This window comes from Urocampus carinirostris, chromosome 20 (genome assembly GCF_059441175.1).
Source record: "Urocampus carinirostris isolate Australia breed hairy pipefish chromosome 20, RoL_Ucar_1.0, whole genome shotgun sequence".
NCBI classification, from domain to species: domain Eukaryota; kingdom Metazoa; phylum Chordata; class Actinopteri; order Syngnathiformes; family Syngnathidae; genus Urocampus; species Urocampus carinirostris.
Window position 1 is genome coordinate 7,243,868 of NC_142368.1, and position 21,928 is coordinate 7,265,795.

At 38.9% G+C, this 21,928-nt stretch overlaps 1 protein-coding gene across 2 annotated transcripts in view; it reads left to right on the forward strand.

The window, feature by feature from the left end:
* Positions 1 to 21,928, forward strand: part of slc24a4b (solute carrier family 24 member 4b) — a 53,542-nt gene that overhangs the window by 26,872 nt on the left and 4,742 nt on the right. The window contains exons 3-13 of one of the 2 annotated variants that reach the window (XM_088324542.1): positions 4,160 to 4,236; positions 8,698 to 8,772; positions 8,853 to 8,937; positions 9,010 to 9,113; positions 9,196 to 9,270; positions 9,342 to 9,367; positions 10,770 to 10,823; positions 16,567 to 16,658; positions 21,127 to 21,296; positions 21,365 to 21,500; positions 21,575 to 21,741. In XM_088324542.1, the coding sequence (XP_088180668.1) occupies positions 4,160 to 4,236; positions 8,698 to 8,772; positions 8,853 to 8,937; positions 9,010 to 9,113; positions 9,196 to 9,270; positions 9,342 to 9,367; positions 10,770 to 10,823; positions 16,567 to 16,658; positions 21,127 to 21,296; positions 21,365 to 21,500; positions 21,575 to 21,741 (1,061 nt within the window). Of the gene's footprint in view, positions 1 to 4,159; positions 4,237 to 8,697; positions 8,773 to 8,852; positions 8,938 to 9,009; positions 9,114 to 9,195; positions 9,271 to 9,341; positions 9,368 to 10,769; positions 10,824 to 16,566; positions 16,659 to 21,126; positions 21,297 to 21,358; positions 21,501 to 21,574; positions 21,742 to 21,928 lie in introns of both variants that reach the window. The other variant, XM_088324541.1, reaches the window with a different exon arrangement.

The following is a 21,928-nucleotide window of genomic DNA, read 5'->3' on the forward strand; positions in this document are numbered from 1 at the left end:
CGGCCCGAGCTACTCCTTTATAAATGGGAGTGAGCCCAATGTACTGCATGCCTTTTGAATTATTTATTTGTCCTTTTGCTGTCTGTCAGTATTTTTTAACATCGAGGCCACTGCGTCAGATTGCATAATGGGTTGTGTTGTGGGATTTCCCCTTTTTGTTCAGCAGCAGAACCTGCCTGGAATAAAATGAGGCAAAATTTACCTAGTACCTATCATTCAACTACATTTTCTCCAAGCAAGCCCTTAATAGAGTAATGATTTCAATCCAGCCCTTAAAAGATTCATTGGTGAATCTTAATGAGTAGACCTAAGTTGCGTCTACACTTCAGGCATTGATGGGTATAACTAGCTGCAATGAGTTTGCCCAAGGAAAACAAAAGGTTTGAGTATCAACTTTTTAATATATTTTTTTTCAATACTGTATTCTAAAATGACTACCGAAGTCTACATAAAATGCACACATCAGTTAGTTAGATAAGAAATGAATTGTCTTTAATGTCATTCATATAAACGTTGTGAAACAGTGTATGCTACGAGATTAGATCTGGCGCTCCAGGGTAAACACTATCAAGATAAAAGCGCGGAGAACAAATATTACAACATAGTGCTTAGAGACTGGCCTAAGTTATACTGGTGCAATGTTTGTAAAGAATATCCCCTAAATAAGGAACAAGGTGTGAGATATATATATATATATATATATATTACTGTTTTGTGCAAAATTGTTATGCGATAACAAAAAAGACATGTTTTCAATTTCTTGTGCCCTCGTTTAGGGTGGTGATGGCCCTGTGGAAGGAGCTGTCCATATTGTCAGAAACATTTTTTTTAATTTACTGCATCCATAATGTTGTTTTTTTTGTCCTGAGTGGTTGTGTGATGTTGAATCATTGTGTTATAAAAAATTACAGTAGTTATTTCTGATTTTGTATTCTGCACGTTTTTTTGATATCGTTTTGAGGTGAATACGTGGTTCTTTTTACTCATTTAATACTGTTATAATCATCTTGTTTTTCTATCTACCCTGGTCATATCCCTCGAGAGGGGTGACCAACAGCAAGACAAACACATACAAAAACAAAGAAAAGAAAATAAGGAAAAAAAGTAGCAACAAATACACACAAGTTTTTGGACCATGGCCAACCCAAATTCCCAAACACCCAAACAAGTTAAGCACCTCTGCACCCAAGTTGGTCATGCTTTCATCCCTCCAGATGAAACGGGACACAAGACAGCAGCCATGTCACTCGGGTCAGGGTGACACAATACACTCCTCTGTTCAATAGCAGGGCCTGACAGCTTTTATTGGTTTACCCCTGCCGCATCATACGGGTGCCCTGCCCATCCCTTAGAGTGCGTTCAAACATCCCACTATCCTTTTACAACACCTCTCCACTCATTCCTATCACCAATTTTTTTTTTGTTTTTCTAAAACATATTATTGTGACAACTGTTTAGACAGGCAAGGTTATGGGACCAAGATGAGCTTTGGCTTTTTCCTGTCAGACCATTTTTCTTTTCTTAATTGTAATGTTGTTGATTTAAAATGTATGGTTGTATCTGGAGGAACAGAGGGGGAAATGTTAAATCAATGAGTACACACAAGTTCTGAACATAACACTGAAAACTGAATGCTACTTTTTTGTTTAGCAATGTCAGTTTTCTTTTAGGATTATCAAAGCTAAAATAACTGCTTTATAGACCTAGTGGGTTGCGGGCCTTTTATTGTGGAAACCCTGTGTTGCTTGACATGATTTACATTCAATCATACCTGATATGATTCAAATCAGTTTCCAGACATGAAACAAGACCATGATCTTAATTAAGTAAAGTAGAGGACGTTGCACTTAGAAACCGTGCAAAGAAAAGCACCCAAGACAAAGATGCAGATGAATGTTTCTCAGTCAGCAGTTTTGTTTGATAATGTGACGATGACGTTGGGTAACTCTCCCAAATTTATCTAACTGACTTTTTACAGACCTTTAATAACACTCTTCTTGTCCCGTGTTCGATGACTGTGTAAGAATCTAGCTGTTTCATAAGTTTTTTTACACAATTTTAAAACATTTGCATAGCCCTTGAATAATGGAATCATTGCATATAAAAGGTGATTTATACAACTACAATGTCCTTTTATGGTCTAATTAGATAATGGCATGAACAGCTGTTTGTTTTGCGGCGAGAGTGTGAGCGAGGATAGTGTTTTTTGTTTTGTTATGGTTCATATGCTAGTTACGTCAAGTGAACTGTGTTCATGAAAAGAACAGATGAAATGTGATCATGCTACGTTTGCTGCATGGAGATGAGGCCTGCCTCATTCATGTTAGAGTTAAAAAAAAAAAATGTAGAGTGCAGTAAGGGCAGATGCAAACTGAAGTCTCAGGTGAGCCCTGTTCCACTTACGAGCCCATATGTGACCACGGCCCCACCGAAATGTGCTCCCATCTTTTTAAATTTTCTACTCTTGCCTTATTTTCACTCAAGCATTTGCCACAATGGACTGGAGTGACCCAGATGTAAGAGAAGGTGATTTGTTAAAGACGATGTGGCATAACACCTTGTGACTGCCAGAAACAAGGTTGGAGGTTTAAAGGTATTTCCAAATTTTTAAACGTGCGCAATGTGAGAATACTGCACTACATGGTTTAACATTACATCTCTATTTTATTGGTAAGTTCCGATTATTGTCGGAGATGCAATTCAAAGAATGCAGTGATGCTTTTACTGCTAGGTTTAGGATAAAAAATAAGATGTTTTTTTAAATTGATTATTTTTATCAAATACACTAATCAAATTCCTGTGCGGAGTTTGTATGTTCTCCCCGTGCTTGCGTGGGTTTCCTCCGGGCACTCCGGTTTCCTCCCACATTCCAAAAACATGCATTTCAGCTGAATTGGCCGGTCCAAATTGTCCCTAGGTGTGAATGAGCGAGTGAGTTGTCTGTCCCCATGTGCCCTGCGATTGGCTGGCAACCAGTTCAGGGTGTCCCCTGCCCACTGCCTGATGATTGCTGGGATGGGCTCCAACACCCCCGCGACCCTACTGAGGATAAGCGGTGCAGCTAATGAGATGAGACACTAAACACTGCAATTCATTAATATTGTCATGATGTTAAACTTCAGGAGGTATCCTAAAATGGAGAAGTCACTTAGTGCATCATTCTCCAAAGGATGCGCGGCATTAAACTTAGTCATTTTGATAGTAAGCTACGTAGCTGATGGATTCACATTGCACGTGTTGCATTCATTATAGGCTAACATAAAGCTTTTAATTTGTTGCAGCAAGGCTTACAAAAAAAGCAGTGAGCAGCCATGCTTACAGGAAACCAACAGTGAAAAGTGGCAATTGCTACAGCAATTTAAAAACGGATAGACTAAGGAACATGGGAAAAACGGGTGCTAACGGCATGCTAGCCAGCCAAACGACCCGGGGTGGGCAGCCAACGGGGAGCAAACTAAAAAGGAATGCCCTTGGCAGCCCAGATGCTTACAGGAAGCTAGCTGGACAAAATGATACCAACCGCAACACAAGTGGCGAAAAACACAAAAAGCCAACATTTCCAACCTAAACCTGCAAAGGCCAAGAAGGAACACACACTAACAGCGTTTGAGTAACTTTTTTGGAGGTCAAAGCACACAACTCTGACAAAACAGTCACAAGGCCTCCAGTGGCAGGGTGAGTTAAGTTCCAATTCCTTCAAGCAGAAAGGAGCAGTGGGAAATTGCTGTCCGCCATAATCTGTTTCGGAGCTGCCTCATATGTTATGTTAATTTGATTTTTAATTTTGAAAGTGTTGTGTCCCTTCAATGACATCACAGCTTTACCGAAAACAAGGCAGAGGGATCAACTTTGAGACGATACTTCTTGAGTTTCACAGCACGTGGAATATTTTGCAACATTTTTGCATAATTGTGGGAACACGACACGTTCGGTGACCAATTGAATAAAATAAAAATGCTTTTTAATAATCCATTTTTTTTTTTTTGTCTTTAATATCTGCCAGTTATGTAGCAAGTTGCATAACATATCCAAGTCATGATGGGCCAGGGGCGATGAGGTCTCAAATGTTGTAAAAGTGATTTGGGATAGGGAGAGAGGCACACACATGCTCCGCCGTCATGATGCCGTGCGTTGACTGTGACATTTCCTCTCTTTGCAGCCATACGCGAGTTCCCCGATGACCTTTTCAGCAATGACGAGCGAAAGAGCGGCGCCGTCCTGCTGCACATCGCGGCGGTAAGAATCGGTCTTTTCCAGTTGCACCAAAAACGACACGCAAAAAAATGTTCTGCTCCAGATGTTGCATTAGATGATGTGATTATTTGAGATGTAGGCCAAGAATCACAAGCGAGGGCTAATGTACTAACGGAGCTATCAAATATTAATTTATATTCTCACCGTGTTGGAAATGAAGTCCTTCTAAATATTCATTAAGTATTTAAAGTCATTCTCTGGCCCCGGGTGGTGACGTCTGCATCGGCCTTGGCACATGACTGACGACAGAAATAAAGATGAGTCAGTTGAGCCAATGACTTTTTTTGATTTATTAGTCACGAGCAATATTTAGACTGAGTTCTTGAAAATGAACTTAAAAAAAAAAACGATAACAAATTATTTTCTCAATGAAATGAAATGATCTGCATTTATATAGCGCTTTTCAAGTCAATGACTTCCCAAAGCGCTTTACAGTGTGCTTCACATTTCCCAATAGCGGCCTTGTATTGCAGCCATGTAAGACGCTAACCTGCTTATTGGGGGTATTAGGGGTTCAGTGTCTTACCCAAGGACACTTCGACATGTAACACGGACGAGCTGGGATTCGAACTGGGATCCTTTGATCCCAAGACGAGCGCTCTACCTCCTGAGCTACTGCCGCCTCAAATCGAACAAACATCCCAAAATATACAAGTTTATTTTAAATTACACTTGTACTCCGCTGCAAATAACAAGGTTATTGCAGTAGATCATTTTGCCTTAGACTATCGTGCACAATGAAATACCTAATTTTGTCCACTATGGTAATGTTAAAAGTTAGCTATTTGCGCATTCTTCTTCGCAAGCATCCAATAATAAAACTAAAACAACCCTGGCATTTTAAGCATTCTTTGCAAGTATTTTACAACAACCTCAGCATAGGCAATCTTCATTGCAAGCAAAATAAAAACTGTAACACTAATTTTGACAAATGTTTATTTAAATAATCTTATCAGAAATAAACTCGCGTGATTAACTGAAGAAAACTGTTTATATATATATATATATATATATATATATATATTAAAAAAACGATTCAAAACAATAATTAACGAGCTTTGTGACCCCCAGACAAGGTATTTTTTAACACTGAAGAAATCATGACTTTGTATATCAGGATAGTTCAAAGAGGTAGTGTTTAAAGGGACAGTGTGCTACCAAGTGCCACCTAGTGGTAATGAAATGAAATGATTTGCATTTATATACCGCTTTTCAAGTCAATGACTTCCCAAAGCGCTTTACAATGTGCTCCACATTTCCCAATAGCGGCCTTGCAGCCATGTGAGGCGCTAACCTGCTTATTGGGGGTATTAGGGGTTCAGTGTCTTACCCAAGGACACTTCCACATGTAACACGGACGAGCCGGGATTCGAACTGGGATCCCTTGATCCCAAGACGACCTCCTGAGCCCAAAACAAAAAAACACAAGTACAAAAAAACATTGATTTGAATACTAGGAAAAAAATACATGGACTATCATACCAATGTTAACCTTTATGAAGAAATCTCATAGGTCGAGAAATTTGTACTTTACATTATGGAATTCATACCTAAGGTTGCCGCCATGTTTGTTGTCTTGCTGCTTGCTGTTGCACTGGTTTTCCTTCACATCTAGTGGTCAGATATTGCACACTAAGGACTTTAAGCCTCACTATTAAAGTGGTCATCAAACACTCTAATTTATGTACTGTGTAATCGTGATTTTTGTTTAACATTAGTAAACTGCGAAAATAACTTAAGTGAACGTTTGATCCTTTATAGAGATTGTATAGTGTCAAATTAACACTGGTTATTTTACTGTGTAGGGCATTTTGCTTGTTTAAGATCTTTTTTTGAAAGGAAAATTGTAGAGTATGCAATGTTTTTTCTTGCTTGTTCTATATTTTAAGCTATCCATCCATTATCTGCACCGCTTATCCTCAGTAGGGTCGCGGGGGTGCTGGAGCCCATCCCAGCTATCTTCGGGCAATGGGCAGGGGACACCTTGAAACGGTTGCCAGCCAGTCGCAGGGCACACAGGGACAGACAATTCGCTCGCTCATTCACACCTAGGGACAATTTGGACTGGCCAATTCACCTGGAGGTTTTTGGAATGTGGGATGAAACCGGGATGCCCGGAGGAAACCCACGCAAGCACGGGGAGAACATGCGAACTCCGCACAGGAAGGTTTGATCTCACGACCTCAGAACTGTGCCGCACACGCGTTAACCACTGCGCCGCTGTGCTGCCCCATTTTTTAAGCAATTTTAGTAAAATAGCAAATATTTAAAACAAGCAAAAAAAAAAACATGGCGGCTACTTTCTCAACCTTTTTTTTCTATTCAAAAAATGTAAAAAAATCTACATGCTAAATTCAAACACCAACACTGCAAAAAATACGCCACCATTTTGAACGTTGGAAATTTCAGCTCCTTTGTTTTTTTCTTTCACAAAAGCAACTGAAAATATGTAGAATTTCTGCATGGCGGGATAATGGTGATGATGTACATCATTCTTGACATTAAAATGGATCTGAGGGGCAGGAACTATAGCACCACAGAGGGTTCATCTGTGCACACCTTGCTGTACTTGCAGTAAATAATAGTGTCTATTGTGCTGCAGCACCATAACAAAGATTTACTTTTTCCTCTGAATTGTACGGACAAACCGTGCCCTCCTATACGCTCGGCCTCGACAAGAATAAAAGCCAACTTCACGCTGCAGTGGAGGTGAAACATAAACACTGTTACCCGAGCACTTTAAAGCAGAAGAGTAATGCTCTAACTGCAACAAAAAAAGCATAATCTAATCTGTTGCACCTGAAAATGTGAAATCTTAACTGACACCTGTTGAATAGTCATATACATTGTGTAGTGTCTCTGTACAAAATTTTCAGGAGTAAAAACGAATTTGATATCAAGCTGCAGTGCACCATTCCTTGTCTCCTTCCACTGAAGTGAATCGAGATTACCTTGACATGGGTTGTCAGCTCATCTGTGACTGCACTGCCCCCTGTGGATAGCATAGAGCAGAGCAGTTCCTCTCAACACCTGATCAATCATTTATAAATTATACCTCAGCTACAAAAATAGGATGCACGCTTCCCCGCCTTCATGCCCTCATGGGAGCAAGCACACGAAACTCCCTGAATGCTTATTAAATACCTCCCAAATTTTTCCATTTTATTTCCTAGTAGGGATGTTGGATAGAACCTATTACAAGACCTATACCAGTGAAAGTACTTAATTGACTTGAGATATTGAGGACTGATACCACCAGTTAAAAATCCAAACTCCAGAACCATGCATCGTTATATTGATCATGGATAGGCGAGTACTGATACCAGGCATCTTTGGCGATATAAGCTATAAGGACACTTACAACTGTCCTCTAGTGGCTGATCAATAGTCAGCAAAAAGAAATATGAAATCAATTTTGTGCCGTAAAATAATATCCTTAACTAAAATCTGTTTTTTTAAAAAAAAGGCTCTTTTAATATGTATTTCAAGATGGTATCTGGTATCAGTATTGCTATTGTTTTTAAGAATGATATAAAACATAAAAACAATAACTAAAATATTGCATTAATAAAACTTTCTTACGAATATGCAAATGTGATTAATAACTGTTAAAATTTTAACCTTTTATTTCATAAGAATGTGTGAATAAAGTCGCAACTTAAAAAGGTATTCTGTTGTCGTTTCGAGGCTCCCAACATTCAAATCAGAATTTATGGCGGTTATATGGTAAATAAATACTACAACCCTGGCATGACAAACATATCTTTATCGCAAGTGTTCAATAATGATCGAAATAAACCAACCCTGGCATTGTAAGCATTCTTCTGTGCAAGAGTTCAATCATCAAAATAAGACAACCCTGGCATGATAAGCACTCTTCCTTCCAAGCTGGCATAAGCATTGTTCATTGCCGGCAAAATTAAAACAAGTGTAACACTGATTTTGAAAAATACACAATAAACCCTGGCATTGTAAGCACTCTCCTTGGCAATTGTTTGGTAAATGCATTCTTCATTGTAGGCGTATGAAAACAAATTCTCGACGAATCAAAAACCTTGGCCTTTTTAAGCACTCGTCTTTGCAATTGTTTGACAAAACAACTATGGCAGAGATTCTTAATTGCTGGATAAATAAAAAGTGTGAAACTAATAATGACAAAGGTCTAATAATAAACATTAAATCTTATCAGAATTAAAAAAAAAATAGTGATATAAACAAATATCAAATAAATGAATGCATTAATAAATATATGTTCAAGGTTTAAACAAATAAATGAACTGGTCTTGTGCCTGCCCCGATCAGACAAGGTAGTTCTGGATTGTGAATTAATGATCCGCTCTGTGCGCCGAGCGAGCTTAGCATGCTATGAAACGAGAAGGCTGTAGAGAACAAGCATTAATATTTCATTACTCATCATTCCAATTTCCTCTCCTGTGGCCACAGACTCTTTACATGTTCCTGGCCCTGGCCATCACGTGCGATGAGTACTTTGTCACGTCACTGGAGAAGATATGCGAGGTATTTTAGGGGCGTGGTTAATTTTTTCTTCCAACTCTGCCCCTTATGTTTTTGTGACCAAATTTGCTCTTTCCGTGCAGAAACTGCACCTCAGCGAAGACGTGGCCGGCGCCACCTTCATGGCGGCCGGCAGTTCGGCGCCCGAGCTTTTCGCCTCAGTTATTGGTAAGAAAACACAAAAACACATAAAGCTAACGTGAGCCATCCTGATGGGGGGGGGGGGCCACTTTTGTGCAGGGGTCTTCATCACCCACGGAGACGTGGGGGTAGGCACCATCGTGGGTTCGGCTGTCTTTAACATCCTTTGCATCATCGGTGTCTGTGGCATCTTTGCCGGGCAGGTGTGTGCGTGCAATATCTCCTTTTTAATGTTTTCAAATCACTGTCAATGAAATTATTTTTAATGAGATGCGTCCTCTCTAGGTGGTGGTGCTGACTTGGTGGGCGGTTTTTCGAGATTCTTTCTACTACATCCTGTCAGTTATTGCCCTCATTGCGGTGAGTTGGACTGGGCACCACAATAGCAATTAAGTAATGACCAATTTTTATCGTTTTTTTCATTATCACAGTTCATCTACGACGAGAAGATTGTGTGGTGAGTCGAGCCTTCCTCACCTTTATTTTAACTTGTAAAACAACTTTTTTCTTTAGTTTGAAAGACAAAATACCAACTTGTGTATTTAATGCATGTTTTTAAAAAAAAAAAAAAGTTTTTTTATGTATAAGTGCGTATCCCTTTAAACCTGCGCAACTATTTGGCTTCACAAATGATGTTTCTTTCTATTGTCATTGATCCGTGGTTGTTGAGCTCATTCAAGTGGTAAAACAAACTTCATTAGGAATAACAATATTGATTTAATAAGTGTGCAAAAATACATGAACTATCGAAAAAAACGTGCATTTAAAAAAATATACTCTAATGTATTCTACATAACGCGGTTGTCCGACATCCTGCACCCCAAAATAAAAACCCTCTGAAAGCCTAGGCAAAAAAATTGTAGTTTGTTCATTTTTAATTTTACTGTTTTGTATTTTTCTTTGTGGTTTTTGGCATTCATTTACGTCTGCACTACACAGAGACCTTTTTGAAGAGAACTATTATTGGTACTAATTAGCGCAAAGGGCACCTAGTTTGATTGGAATTTCTAAAGCAATTATTTATTTATTACCCTACTTCCAATAATTCATCTAGTGATATATATTATTATAATATTCCATTTATATTAATACCATGTTTAATAGACTCGGTCAACTACTAATAAAGATATTGACTAGAAAATCACTGACCCAGCAGTGCTGAGCTATTTTTAGGTCTAGTCTGCTGGAACATTTGCTGTTCTTAGGGGGCCCTCTGGTGCCTGCGGGCACCATTTTGGAGACCTTGCACTTCACAGTACTGCGAGATTTAGTGTGATACGCACTGTCCTTTTAAAAACATGTTCAAAGTAAGAAAATAAAATGTAAAACGTATTTTTAGGCTCTGTCAAGCCCCCCCCTTTTTAGCTTTGTTTTAATAGTATTTTTTTTTAATATCTCATCTCATCTCATCAGCTGCACCGCTTATCCAATATCTCATAGCTAATTCTATTTTATTTTAGCTTTAAATTTACAGTTAAGTTTTCCAAAATGCTCTTATTCAGTTGACACATTACTTAGAACAATAGCATAATCAAATATACAGTACCTTTATTTTTACTTGGTGGCTTATCCAATAGTTCATTTCAGAACCCAATTGCAACATAATGACAGAGTACATTAATATTATTTCAAATTTACATTGTTAGTTTTGAAAGTCTTTTTTAATTATTTTCCAATATTTAAATTATTTCTGATTTGGTTAATATGGTTTTATATTATAATTCATAGTTAACTAGTATTAAGATATTTACCTAGTAATTTATTTTGGTTGGGGGTTCTCAAACTTAGTTTTCCATAAAATTGCTGCAGTTGTTGGTATTGACTTCGTTTTTTGTATTTTTGTATTTTTTCCTCCCCAGGTGGGAAAGTTTAGTGCTGGTGGTCATGTATGCCGGATACATTCTGATCATGAAGTAAGTAACCTGGTGCTAATCGGTTTTCCATTGACTATTGTTGATTAAGGTCAGTGTTTTTTTTTAACCCGTGTGCCGCTGGAATTTGCCCAATTTGATCTTTCCAAAAAATAAGGCCAGTATTCAGTATTTTTACTCTCTTCAGACGCGGAACTGTAATAGTCATCCATATCAGTAGGTGGCAGTAGATTTTCATATAATTTTTATATACTTTATATATCTGCTCATGAGGTAGCACAGTACAGTTAATAACTTAATTCTTTTCACAAAGCAGTTTAAGATTGCACTGTAAAAAATAAAAACATAAATAAAGCACATAATTTTCTTCTTTTTATATAGTAATTATCTGCTTATGAGGTAGTGCAGTGAAATATTTGACATAACTTCATTTTCAAACATTTTTCAACGGACGGTGTGCCTCAGAACTTTTTTATAAATATAATTGTACCTTGATTGAAAAACACTGATCAAGGTTATAACCTGCAGACATCATTTATTATTTATTTGTGTTACGAAGTTTGTGTGTGTTCATAAAGCAGCACGTGGTAACACATCGCAGCATGTCACAGTGGTGGCGCATGCGTCCGCCTGGGTGCAGCTGGTAATCTGTGTTGCACTCTCAGCAGTCACTGCCTTAATCTTGCCTAAAGAGTACCGGCTTAACCAGATCTCACCGCCCCCCACTCTCCCCATTCCTTATTCTGCAGTCGAGGATGCAACTTGATGCTACTCCAGTCGTTGTCAAATGGGGAACCCCTCCCCATTCCTGAAAACCCCTATTGCTATTTTGACCTGTCAAAATTCAGGTCGGCGTAAGTTTAAGTCAAATTTGAGGGGGGGGTTCTGGGTTCAAACAGTGTCAAGTAATGTATATTTGAATAGTACTTATTGACAGAAAGTCTCAAAGGGCTGCGCAGATCACCATTACACCATCCCCTGACAAAAAGAAAGAAAAAAAACTTAAACCTCAGCATGAGGAAAATGAAACCTTGAGCCCTTTTAGGTGCATTTTTCTAATTAAAAACACGATAAATAACAAAAGTTTAACAAACAAGAATACGCAATGTTGCTCCGGGTGTTGTTGCATGAATAATTCACATCATTTTTATTGTATTTTTTGAGGATGAAATTTTGCCCGGTTTTTGGGGAGCTGTTAATGGAATCCTACAAATATTTATCTTAATTAAGACTTTGTAAATGGAAAGTCAACAATGCTTGTGTTTTCCCGTTAGCATTATGATTGTGTTTTGGGAGTTTGTGTTGAGTAAAACGGTTTTTTTTCCAGGAGTAAAATGATATTGCGTTAGCTTATGGCTTGGTAATCACATCTGTGTTTCGCTAAAGCTGACCTGTGATTGTATTTTTTTCCCTGAGTACTACGTAACAAATTGGCTTTCATGCAACTTGTAGTGTAGGGAATGTCTTGCGTGGACTTCCCATTTAAAAAGGCTACATTTCAATATTATAACCAGTGTCTGAAATAACGTATGCCCGGACGTCTTTTAGGTCGGGCATACAACTTGCACAACGCCTCTGCCCAGATGGCCGACAACTTTTTTGTTTTTTGTTTTTATTTTATTTTATTTTTTTCAAACCAAACGTTTGCTTTATTCCGATTACGAAATGTTTGTTTAGTTTGGAAATCTCGGAATTTCAGTTGGTCTGGCAATTTGCATGCTCGGCAGCCAATCAGAAGCCTGCATCTAATAACTTCGTGCTTCAGGACTTTCCAGAGTGTTAGAAGGTCGCGCATTTGCATATTATTTTCCAAAGTAGACTCACAGAAAACGCAAAAATGGAGAAGTGTTTAGGAATCAAGCCAAAACCTCAGCCCCAGAAGATAGATTCAAAAGAAGCTAACAAAATGTATGACGTTACAAAAAGTAAACGTGCATTACGAGCATTGTGGAAAGAGGAGTTCACATGGCTTGTAGCAGGCGACGCAAACATTGCATGAATGAAGATGATTAAATACAGGTACATACTGATGGCAGATGGCAAACAGCGATGTCATATACATGCAATGAATGTTATAAGTTGATTCATAATAAACTTAATTTTAAAGTATTGTTCTGTTGTATATTGTGATTATCAATCCCTAATACTTTGCAACAATGGCTTTTTTTGCGATTAGTCGTCTTATTGTGTTTCAAGTGGTGAAAAATGGGGCAGGCAACTTTTCAGAGTTGTCTTCCCTGGTGTCCGGTCACTTTTTGTCATGAGTTTCAGACACTGTTATGACTACATTTTTTCATATCTCTGGTTGTAGTTCAGCATACTTTTAAGCAGGGGTTGGTACCCTATGGGTTTTTTCATACGCATGGCTCTGAGACAAAATTGATTCCATGCAAATTTTCCCCAACTCATTCCTACTTTGAGTAAGCGTAGCTTATATCAGTGCACGCTGAGCAGAACCAATGCTGAAATCCTTAGTTATACTGTCCAATGTATATATATATATTTTAACTATTTATAGTTGAGGTGTTATACCAAAACTCGTTTTGGCTCTACATCACTAAAGAATCCTTTATATGGAAGCTCTTTAAATGATTCGTGTTCACTGTTGCGACACCTTACGATGAAAAGCCACATAACAAAATGTTAATACCCCAAAACACCAGAAAAGCACACAGAGCAATTTCATTGGTTGAGCAGTAGAGATGGGCGGAGGTATGCAAAGAGCTAGGCACCTCCCTGCTGTCTCTTGCCCTGCGCCGAGAGTAAATACGTCAAGATTCTTTTTTAACGAACTTTGTGACGTTTTTACAAAACAACTGAACCTTGTTTTGAAACTTACAAATGAAAAATGAAGGTCAAAATGAGGATAAATGTTTTTAAGTGATTGCGGGAGGGAGACAAGTTTAAAGGGGTAAATTTGTTGATATTTAGGTAAATTAATATCAAATGTCACACAGTGAAATAAAGGTGCTGAAGGATAAGCTTTTGTCTGGAGAGCGGGTTAAGAGTTTTTCTTTAAATAATTATTAATCTCTTGGAACATCTGCTCCAAATATCAGTTGGCTTTTGTGACTACTGATCTTGGAAAATAATATTAATATTATAATATTGTTTGTAAGGAAATACTGGAGATTAGAGTGGAGGAGTCCACATAGTTTTATAGTATAAATAATGGGTTTGCATTTTATATAGCGCTTTTCAAGTCAATGACTTACCAAAGCGCTTTACAATGTGCTCCACATTTCCCAATAGCGGCCTTGCAGCCATGTAAGGCGCTAACCTGCTTATTGGGGGTATTAGGGGTTCAGTGTCTTACCCAAGGACACTTCGACATGTAACACGGACGAGCCGGGATTCGAAATGGGATCCCTTGATCCCAAGACGAGAGCTCTACCTCCTGAGCTACTGCCGCCCCCTCATGTTCGCTAATTTTATCTATACAGATTAGAGGTAAGATCGGGCCCAAAAAAAGCACCCGAGCCCGACGCAGGCCCGAGGGGTATTAAACCCGACCCGGACCGAGCCCGACTAATTAACTGGATTTGCTGGCCCGGCCCGAGGGGGCCCGAAATTACATATTTTATTTATAAGGAGGGGTGATTTATGATAACAAATTAAACTCTGCCTTTTGTTACAACATCTAGGCCTAAGTTAAATAAAACTGTATAAACATTTACATCTTTTATATTTCTGTGTCTGCACTGCAGATGTTACATTAAGCGACAATCTGTCATTGACGGTTTTTTTTTTTTTGAGGTAGCGAAAACATTTAAGGGCGTCCGTCATTTTGACGACTTGATCATTGGGCCATAATCCACAGCAGCAGTAGTAGTACGTCCTTAAGATTTTAGCGCGGCACTATCATTGAGGGGGTGTTGACGTGTTGTGCCCTTTTCCGACTCCTATGCAAATCCCCCCCCCCCTGATCGTATTCTATATAAAACGCTTATTAAAACAATAAAGCGAGCTAATTATAATAATTGGGAGATCCTAGTCTATATAACGCGTTTATTTAAACAATAAAGCGTGATTTTATTCTGCAAATTGCGTTTTTTAACGCGGATGAAAATGTCACCAACGTCAATTTACACTTCCGACAAAAGCGATCGTATTCTATATAAAACGCTTATTAAAACTCTTACCAGAGTGCGTTTTCCTCGTCAGTTCTCCTCTCTTGAGTTTATCCTTAACTTCTTGTTGGTCCGACTCCATATCGGGGATACAAGGCCAAAATCACGCCAATTTGCGGAGGGGAAGATTATTAAGAGGACAGCATTCACGTCACGTCACGTGCACAGAGCATGCTCTGGCTCCGTTAAAAGCAATTACAGCTCCTTCTCCGTTTTATCCAAATTATTTATTTTATAACAAGTATTCCTTGGTCTAGTATCCATACATAGTTTAAGTATATATTTTTAATGAACATATATTTATAATTATTAATTAATTAAAAAAAAAAAAAAAGCAGGACCGAACCCGACCCGACCGTATGACTGACATTTCAGGCCCGACCCGGCCCGAAATTGCCTCGGGTTCGGGCTCGGGCCATGAATCTTAGCTCTAATACAGATGCATACAACTATACAATATTTCAGTACTCATTCTGATGCCGTTAATACTATCAGTGTATGGACTATGTCCCCCAAAGGATCTATAAATCCCAATTTATAACATTTATTTTGTTATTTTAGGTTTTATTTATCCTGTATTGTTCTTGTATTTTAATGAGATTTTGTGCATTCAACACATCATAAAGACATTAGACGTTCTGAAATGGAATCTTGCATCCCCAACCTGGTATTATTGGACTGATACAATTCCCATTTTTGGTCAGATACCAATACCTGTTATCGGTTATCATTCATCACAACACCACAAAGTTGTTAGAATATTAATGATAAATTATACAAAAAATGTTTTTTATTTTTCCAAGTATCATTTTTATTCATGTAAATATTGACCTTACCTACAGCCTGTTGTGGTACCATGACAGGGGATCCGTGAAAATGATAAGAAAACGATAGCTTTTCAATTTATATTTTTTGTGCTCATTATAAAAAAATATTGAGTGGAAAAATACAACAAAAATACTTTTGAAATGCTGTAGATTTTTTTTATGGTGCTGATGGAAGTTTTTTTTCCTCACTTCACACTGCGAAAATGTATAAGACAATGAACATGAATTATTTAAAAAAGGATAATAGACTGAGCAATTATCAAGTACAAACAGAACATTTTTACTAAGATGTATTTTTTTGGCTATAAACGTCTATTATTGTATTAGTATTTTGCAGTGTCGTGTTAATCCTATTTTCAAGGTCAAGTTTCAGTGTGAGGAGACAGTGTAGGAAACTATTTATACGTTGCTTTTTCATACAAAAAGTGTGTAATATCGTGAAATGGATCGAAACGAGGGGAACGCTAATGTAACTGGACGAAAACTGAGTGGCCCAACGTTGCTTTTCATAACCTTTTGGAGAACATTACATTCGGTTTTGTCAGAAAGGGCCGACAACAACATCGTTTATGCTCTCACTTGTCATCTAATGGCGCTCGCTTTGGAATTGTCCTACTGAGAATGGAGGAAAAAACAACTCCTGACCAAGTGCTGTGGAAGTCAATTTCCTTGCTTTTCAAGCGAGTGTTTTTCTAGGAAAAGTAGGCCGCCTCATGATATGGATGTTTACGATTGTCCACGGCTCATGAAAAGATTTCAAACGAATCTTTGATCTCGCAGGGAAATGAGTTCCATTGACCTCTCTGTGCATCCTCTCCCTCCCACTAGATTCAACTCCTGCATGCAAGATTTCTTCATGGGGAACTCAAAGAAAAACGTGGCCAATGGTAACGCAGCCACCAGCAGCGAGATGGAAGACGGTAATGCGCCTTATTTTTGGGGCGACGACCCGTCGGTGCCTTTACTGGCAGCAGGTGAGGTTAATCAGACAGGCTGGAGTCGACCCACAAACAGAAATAACCTTTTGGGAAGGATATTGTGTGGCTTATTTTTAAATCTCTTTCTGCTCTGCTCAACTTGCTTGACAGTTGCTTCATCTGATTTGTGCTTTCTGCCGGAGAGCGATTCGTTCTCTCCCAAGACTTGCCGATTCTCAATCTTGTGATCCCCTTGAACTGTATTACAAGAAAGTTTTTTTCTTACCTTTATCCATCCATTATCTGCACCGCTTATCCTCGGTAGGGTCGCGGGGGTGCTGGAGCCCATTCCAGCTATCTTCAGGCAGTGGGCAGGGTACACCCTGAACTGGTTGCCCGCCAGTCACACGGAGACAGCCAACTCATTCGCTCATTCATACCTAGGGACAGTTTGGACATGCATGTTTTGGATGTGGAAAACCGGGGTGCCCGGAGGAAACCCACGCAAGCACGGGGAGAACCTGCAAACTTCACATTGGGAGGTTGCGGTAGCTGGACTTGAACCCTGAACCTCCGCACCTTGGGGCTGCGCGCTAACCACCCATCCGCCGTGCCGCCCTTCTTACCTTTATTTTTACCATAGTTTCCCACCTCTGTGCTTACCCTTTGATTCGATTGGAACTCTTACATGAAATACTTATAATTTTTCTATACATTAACAAAAACAGAAACGAGTTTTAGGACCAATACTAATTGGGATCGACAATTACTTCATAATTGTCCCATCGTTTTTTTCGTTAGTGGAGCATGACAATGGTAAAAGGCCCTTTTCAAATAGTCCAAATGCCAAACCAAGCCCCCTCAAAAAGATGAAATTTTTTTTTTCACTGTGTAAAAGAAATCCACGTACTTGAGGAAATGAGCTGACTCAGGCTTCGATAATAACTAAGCCAGGAGATGGCGGCAGAGAGTAAGAGGTTCAAATTCCAAACAGCATCTTTAATTAAGATTTTTTTTTCTATGAATGCAACTTTTAACCTTTAAGAGGTGCTAAATAATATAAAATGACACTTTTAAAAAAACATGCTCGTATCAAGTCCAATATATATCTCTCTAGAAATATGTTACTGTAGCAAAAACACATACACTTTAAAAAAATGCCCACTTTCTAATCAAATCAAGGGTGATGCATTTTAATTAGTGATAACAATTTTAATGAATAAAATTGTGGTTGCTTTTCACCTTATAATGGTTGATTTTAATTTTGAATATATTAAAAATAGTATGTTCCATACCATTTTTGTTTAAGACTGACACTAGAGTAGTCATTGACATGGAAATGAATAGTATAAAAACTCCCATTTAAGAATTCCCTTCTAAAACAGCTGCTGTTGTAAGAGATACAATTTTTTACAAATTGCATTTAAACAGGGAATTATTTTATTAGATCTCGTCCCTGAGTGTGGAATAGTCACTAAAGATCAGCCGATTTTGGTGTCAACCACTGTCACTAGTAGTAAAATGTAAGTGTCAGCACGTATGGATGCTGAATGTTCTCAAATTGATGTTAGTTTGACTGTGCGTACATTTTTGTGTAATACAGTTCATCAGGGGACCGAATACTATTTGTCTAACAATCTTGATATGCAGTCCTAACATTTGCTGTTCTTTCAAGCCACTTCTTAAATCTTCACTAACGTTTGATTAACAGCGCTAACCTATGGCCTGTCTGTTTAGCCTTACTAAACTTGTCCTTGCTTGTTGTCAACAGTGTCATCGCTGCTAAATGTGTTTGCATTGCAAACTCCTTTCATGCTGCTGCTCTCTTGAAGTGGTAATGAATTTGAAAAAAAATGTTTGTTTACTTTTTATTTGCACCTTCCTGCAACTCGAAATCCAATTAACAAGGGCAAAGGAAAAATAAACATTCGTCGAAGTGGTCATAATGCTCACCACGGGGGAGTCGAATTAATTTTTGGGGGATGTTTCACAACAATTGCAAATATTAACATGCAAATCTATCCATCCATCCATCCATTATCTGCACCGCTTATCCTCAGTAGGGTCGCGGGGGTGCTGGAGCGCATCCCAGTTATCTTGGGGCAGTGGGCAGGGGACACCCCGAACTGGTTGCCAACCAGTCGCAGGGCACACAGGGACAGACAATTCGCTCCCTTATTCACTCTTAGGGACAATTTGGATCGGCCAATCAACCTGACATGCATGTTTTTTGGAATATGGGAGGAAACCGGAGTGCCCGGAGGAAACCCACGCAAGCGCGGGAGAACTCCAAACTTCACACAGGAAGGTTCGATCACATGACCTCAGAACTGTGCCGCACACGCGCTAACCACTGCGTCGCCATGCTGCCCCATGCAAATCTAGCGTAGTTAATATTTTCAGGGCGAACCTTGAGCCTGTGTGAGTGGTTCGGAGAAGCAAAATGAGGATACATTTTCTGAAGTCATTCACCGACGTGCTATGGGATGCAAGACTGACGAGAGATATTTTATTCCTAATTAATTTTTAAATGCTAAGGATCGAGGATTTACCAGCCGGCAAACATTAATTGGATTTGAATTTGTCGATAAATGGCAGCTTGGGTAGCATGTGCTGTGACTTGTGACAAATACTACAATCATTATTTTGAGGTGGAGGTTACATTGAAATTTGTGGTTGTGATTCGTTTAAAGTAGGTCTACTCGAATATCACGCGTAATAGTCACAATACCCTGTACCAATACTACTATTACTTTCGACCAAAAAACAGTCGGAGCAGTTTTAAAAGTCCTAATAAGTTTTAAGATTGTTTTTGTCATTAAGATAAAAATTCCAATTAAATTATCTTAGCAACCCTGGTATAAAAAGTGAATAAAAGAAGTTTAAAAAAGGAAAATAGCATTTTTATAGTTAATCAAATCAGACAAGTTAATGAAATCCAAATATGTTACATTGGTTCCCTGATCATACTAAGGAGAATAAATTTTGACTTTTTTCTTTTAGAGCTGACTACCCAAAGATTAAGACAAAAATACAGCAGTTTCATTGTAAAAAAGTTTTTTTATAATACTTTCAAATTTCATACTTCACTAATATTTGTAATCATTTTTTTTGTTTTTGTAGTGGTGGGGGCCTTTTTGTTTTGATGCCAGCAAACGATATACTAATATCATTAGGCAATGCAATTATTTTTGGTTTAAAAAATATATTAGATTATTTAATAGACTATAAAATGCTTTAAATCAAAGTAACGTTTAATTTATAGTTCTTAATAGAAAGAGTTCCGAGACCTTAAAACAGGACTGATCACTGATGCCAGAGAGGGTATTGACTATTTGTCATGAGTGGGGCCACTGTGTGTTTTGCTTTTTACATTTTTAGTAGTTAAGCGTCTAGTTCAGGGGTCAGGAACCTTTTTTCCTCAGTCATGAAATCAAAATATTGAAATTTATTTTTTCTGTGAGCCCACACCAGATATTCTAAGACGAAATTAAACAAATCTGGCAAACCCATCTCCAGACAAAAGCCAATTCTTAAGTGCATTTTATTTCACTGTGTGATGTTTGATGATTTCATATAATTGGAAATACTATTGCTAGGCACTGTCTCATCAACAAATATCCCACTTAAAAGGTGCCTCCACCTTGTACAGTTAAGATCGTCATGGTTCATTTTGTCCCTCTTTTTTTTTGTTTATGAGGGACGGCTTGAAAACAAACCGCGAGTTCTCTGGAAAAAATGTCACAATATATAGCAAATGAGAAGTTATGAGACCACGGCATAGCTCTAATTTGAGGAATTTAGTAGTGCATTCCCTTTTCTGGATGCAATCTTGCATCTTTGAAATGAACAAACGTTCATCTTAGATGTCATTTTTTTGAAACTTTAGCAAACTGTACGCTTGGGAAAAAAAGGAAATAAAAGAAGGCAGACATCACCTCACATGTGGATTCCAATGCATCTCATGGGCTAAGAGACAGGCAAAATATTGTAATGACATTGCTTCTCACCAGTCTTGGGAGGTGGAGAACCGCTACAGCACTCCACCGCTAACAGTAAAAACACGGTGTTGCACTCCTGGCCTAAATACGTCCGAGCCAAATGTACATATGGAAAGAGCCACACCTGGCTATGGAACCATACGTTTCAGACCCCTGGTCTAGTTTAATACACTGATAGTATATGGATGTGACCTGGCTCTTCAGACATTTTATACATAACTGACAGTAGTTCAATACTCATTTTATTGCTCAAATTTTCTACCTTTATTTTATTTTTTTTATTGTACATATTCTGTTATTCCTATTTATGCGTGCACTTGTGGTGGAGCTCAAATATCGTTATACTTGTATAAACACAGTAAAGGCGTTTAATCCCATTTGATGAGATATTTAAAAAATTGGTAATGAGTCTGATTTCTAACCGACTTCCCCCAACTGATCTTTGTTTTGTCTTGACCACGCCACCCCAGTGAAGCCCACCAAGGCTTACAGTCGCGGCTCGGTGGTGATGGTGGATGAGATCATGAACGCAAGCCCGTCCAAGTTCCGCTTCCCTGAAGCGGGCCTGCGGGTCATGGTCACCAGCCACTTCGGACCCAAGACCCGACTCCGCATGGCCAGCCGTCTTATCATAACAGAGGTACGCTTGTGACGGCGCCAGCCAAGTGTGAACTCTTTGGTTGAGTGTTTCTTTTCTGAAAGCGCCAGAAGTTGGTCCAGGCGGCAAACGGCGTGGAGACGCAAGTGATCGACGGCAAAGTGGACATGGAAAACGGCAACGTGCCGGAAGACAAACCGGAGGAAGAGGAGGAGAACAGCGGCATCTCACCGTTTGGTATTCCCAGTATGTAACAGTCTTACCACATCTTACCTCAATTTGACAGAAAATGATGATGAATCGACCGTTTTGTCCTGCAGAGGGCTGCGGCAACAAAATAAAGTGGCTGATCTCATGGCCGCTGCTCCTTTTGTTGTATTTCACTGTTCCGAATTGTGGCAAGCCGCGCTGGGAGAGATGTTTCATGCTCTCCTTCCTTCTTTCCACCGTCTGGATTGCAATCTTCTCCTACTTGATGGTCTGGATGGTAAGTTTGGATGCCAAACCGAGAGATGAACGCCTTTTGCCATCTGGCATACTGGACATAGACCCAACATTTAGGTTTTTTTTGTAGAGGGCAATACAAATGCTCTTTATTTTGCCGGGGCGGCAGTAGCTCAGGAGGTAGAGCGATCGTTTTAGGATTAAGGGATCCCAGTTCGAATCCCGGCTTG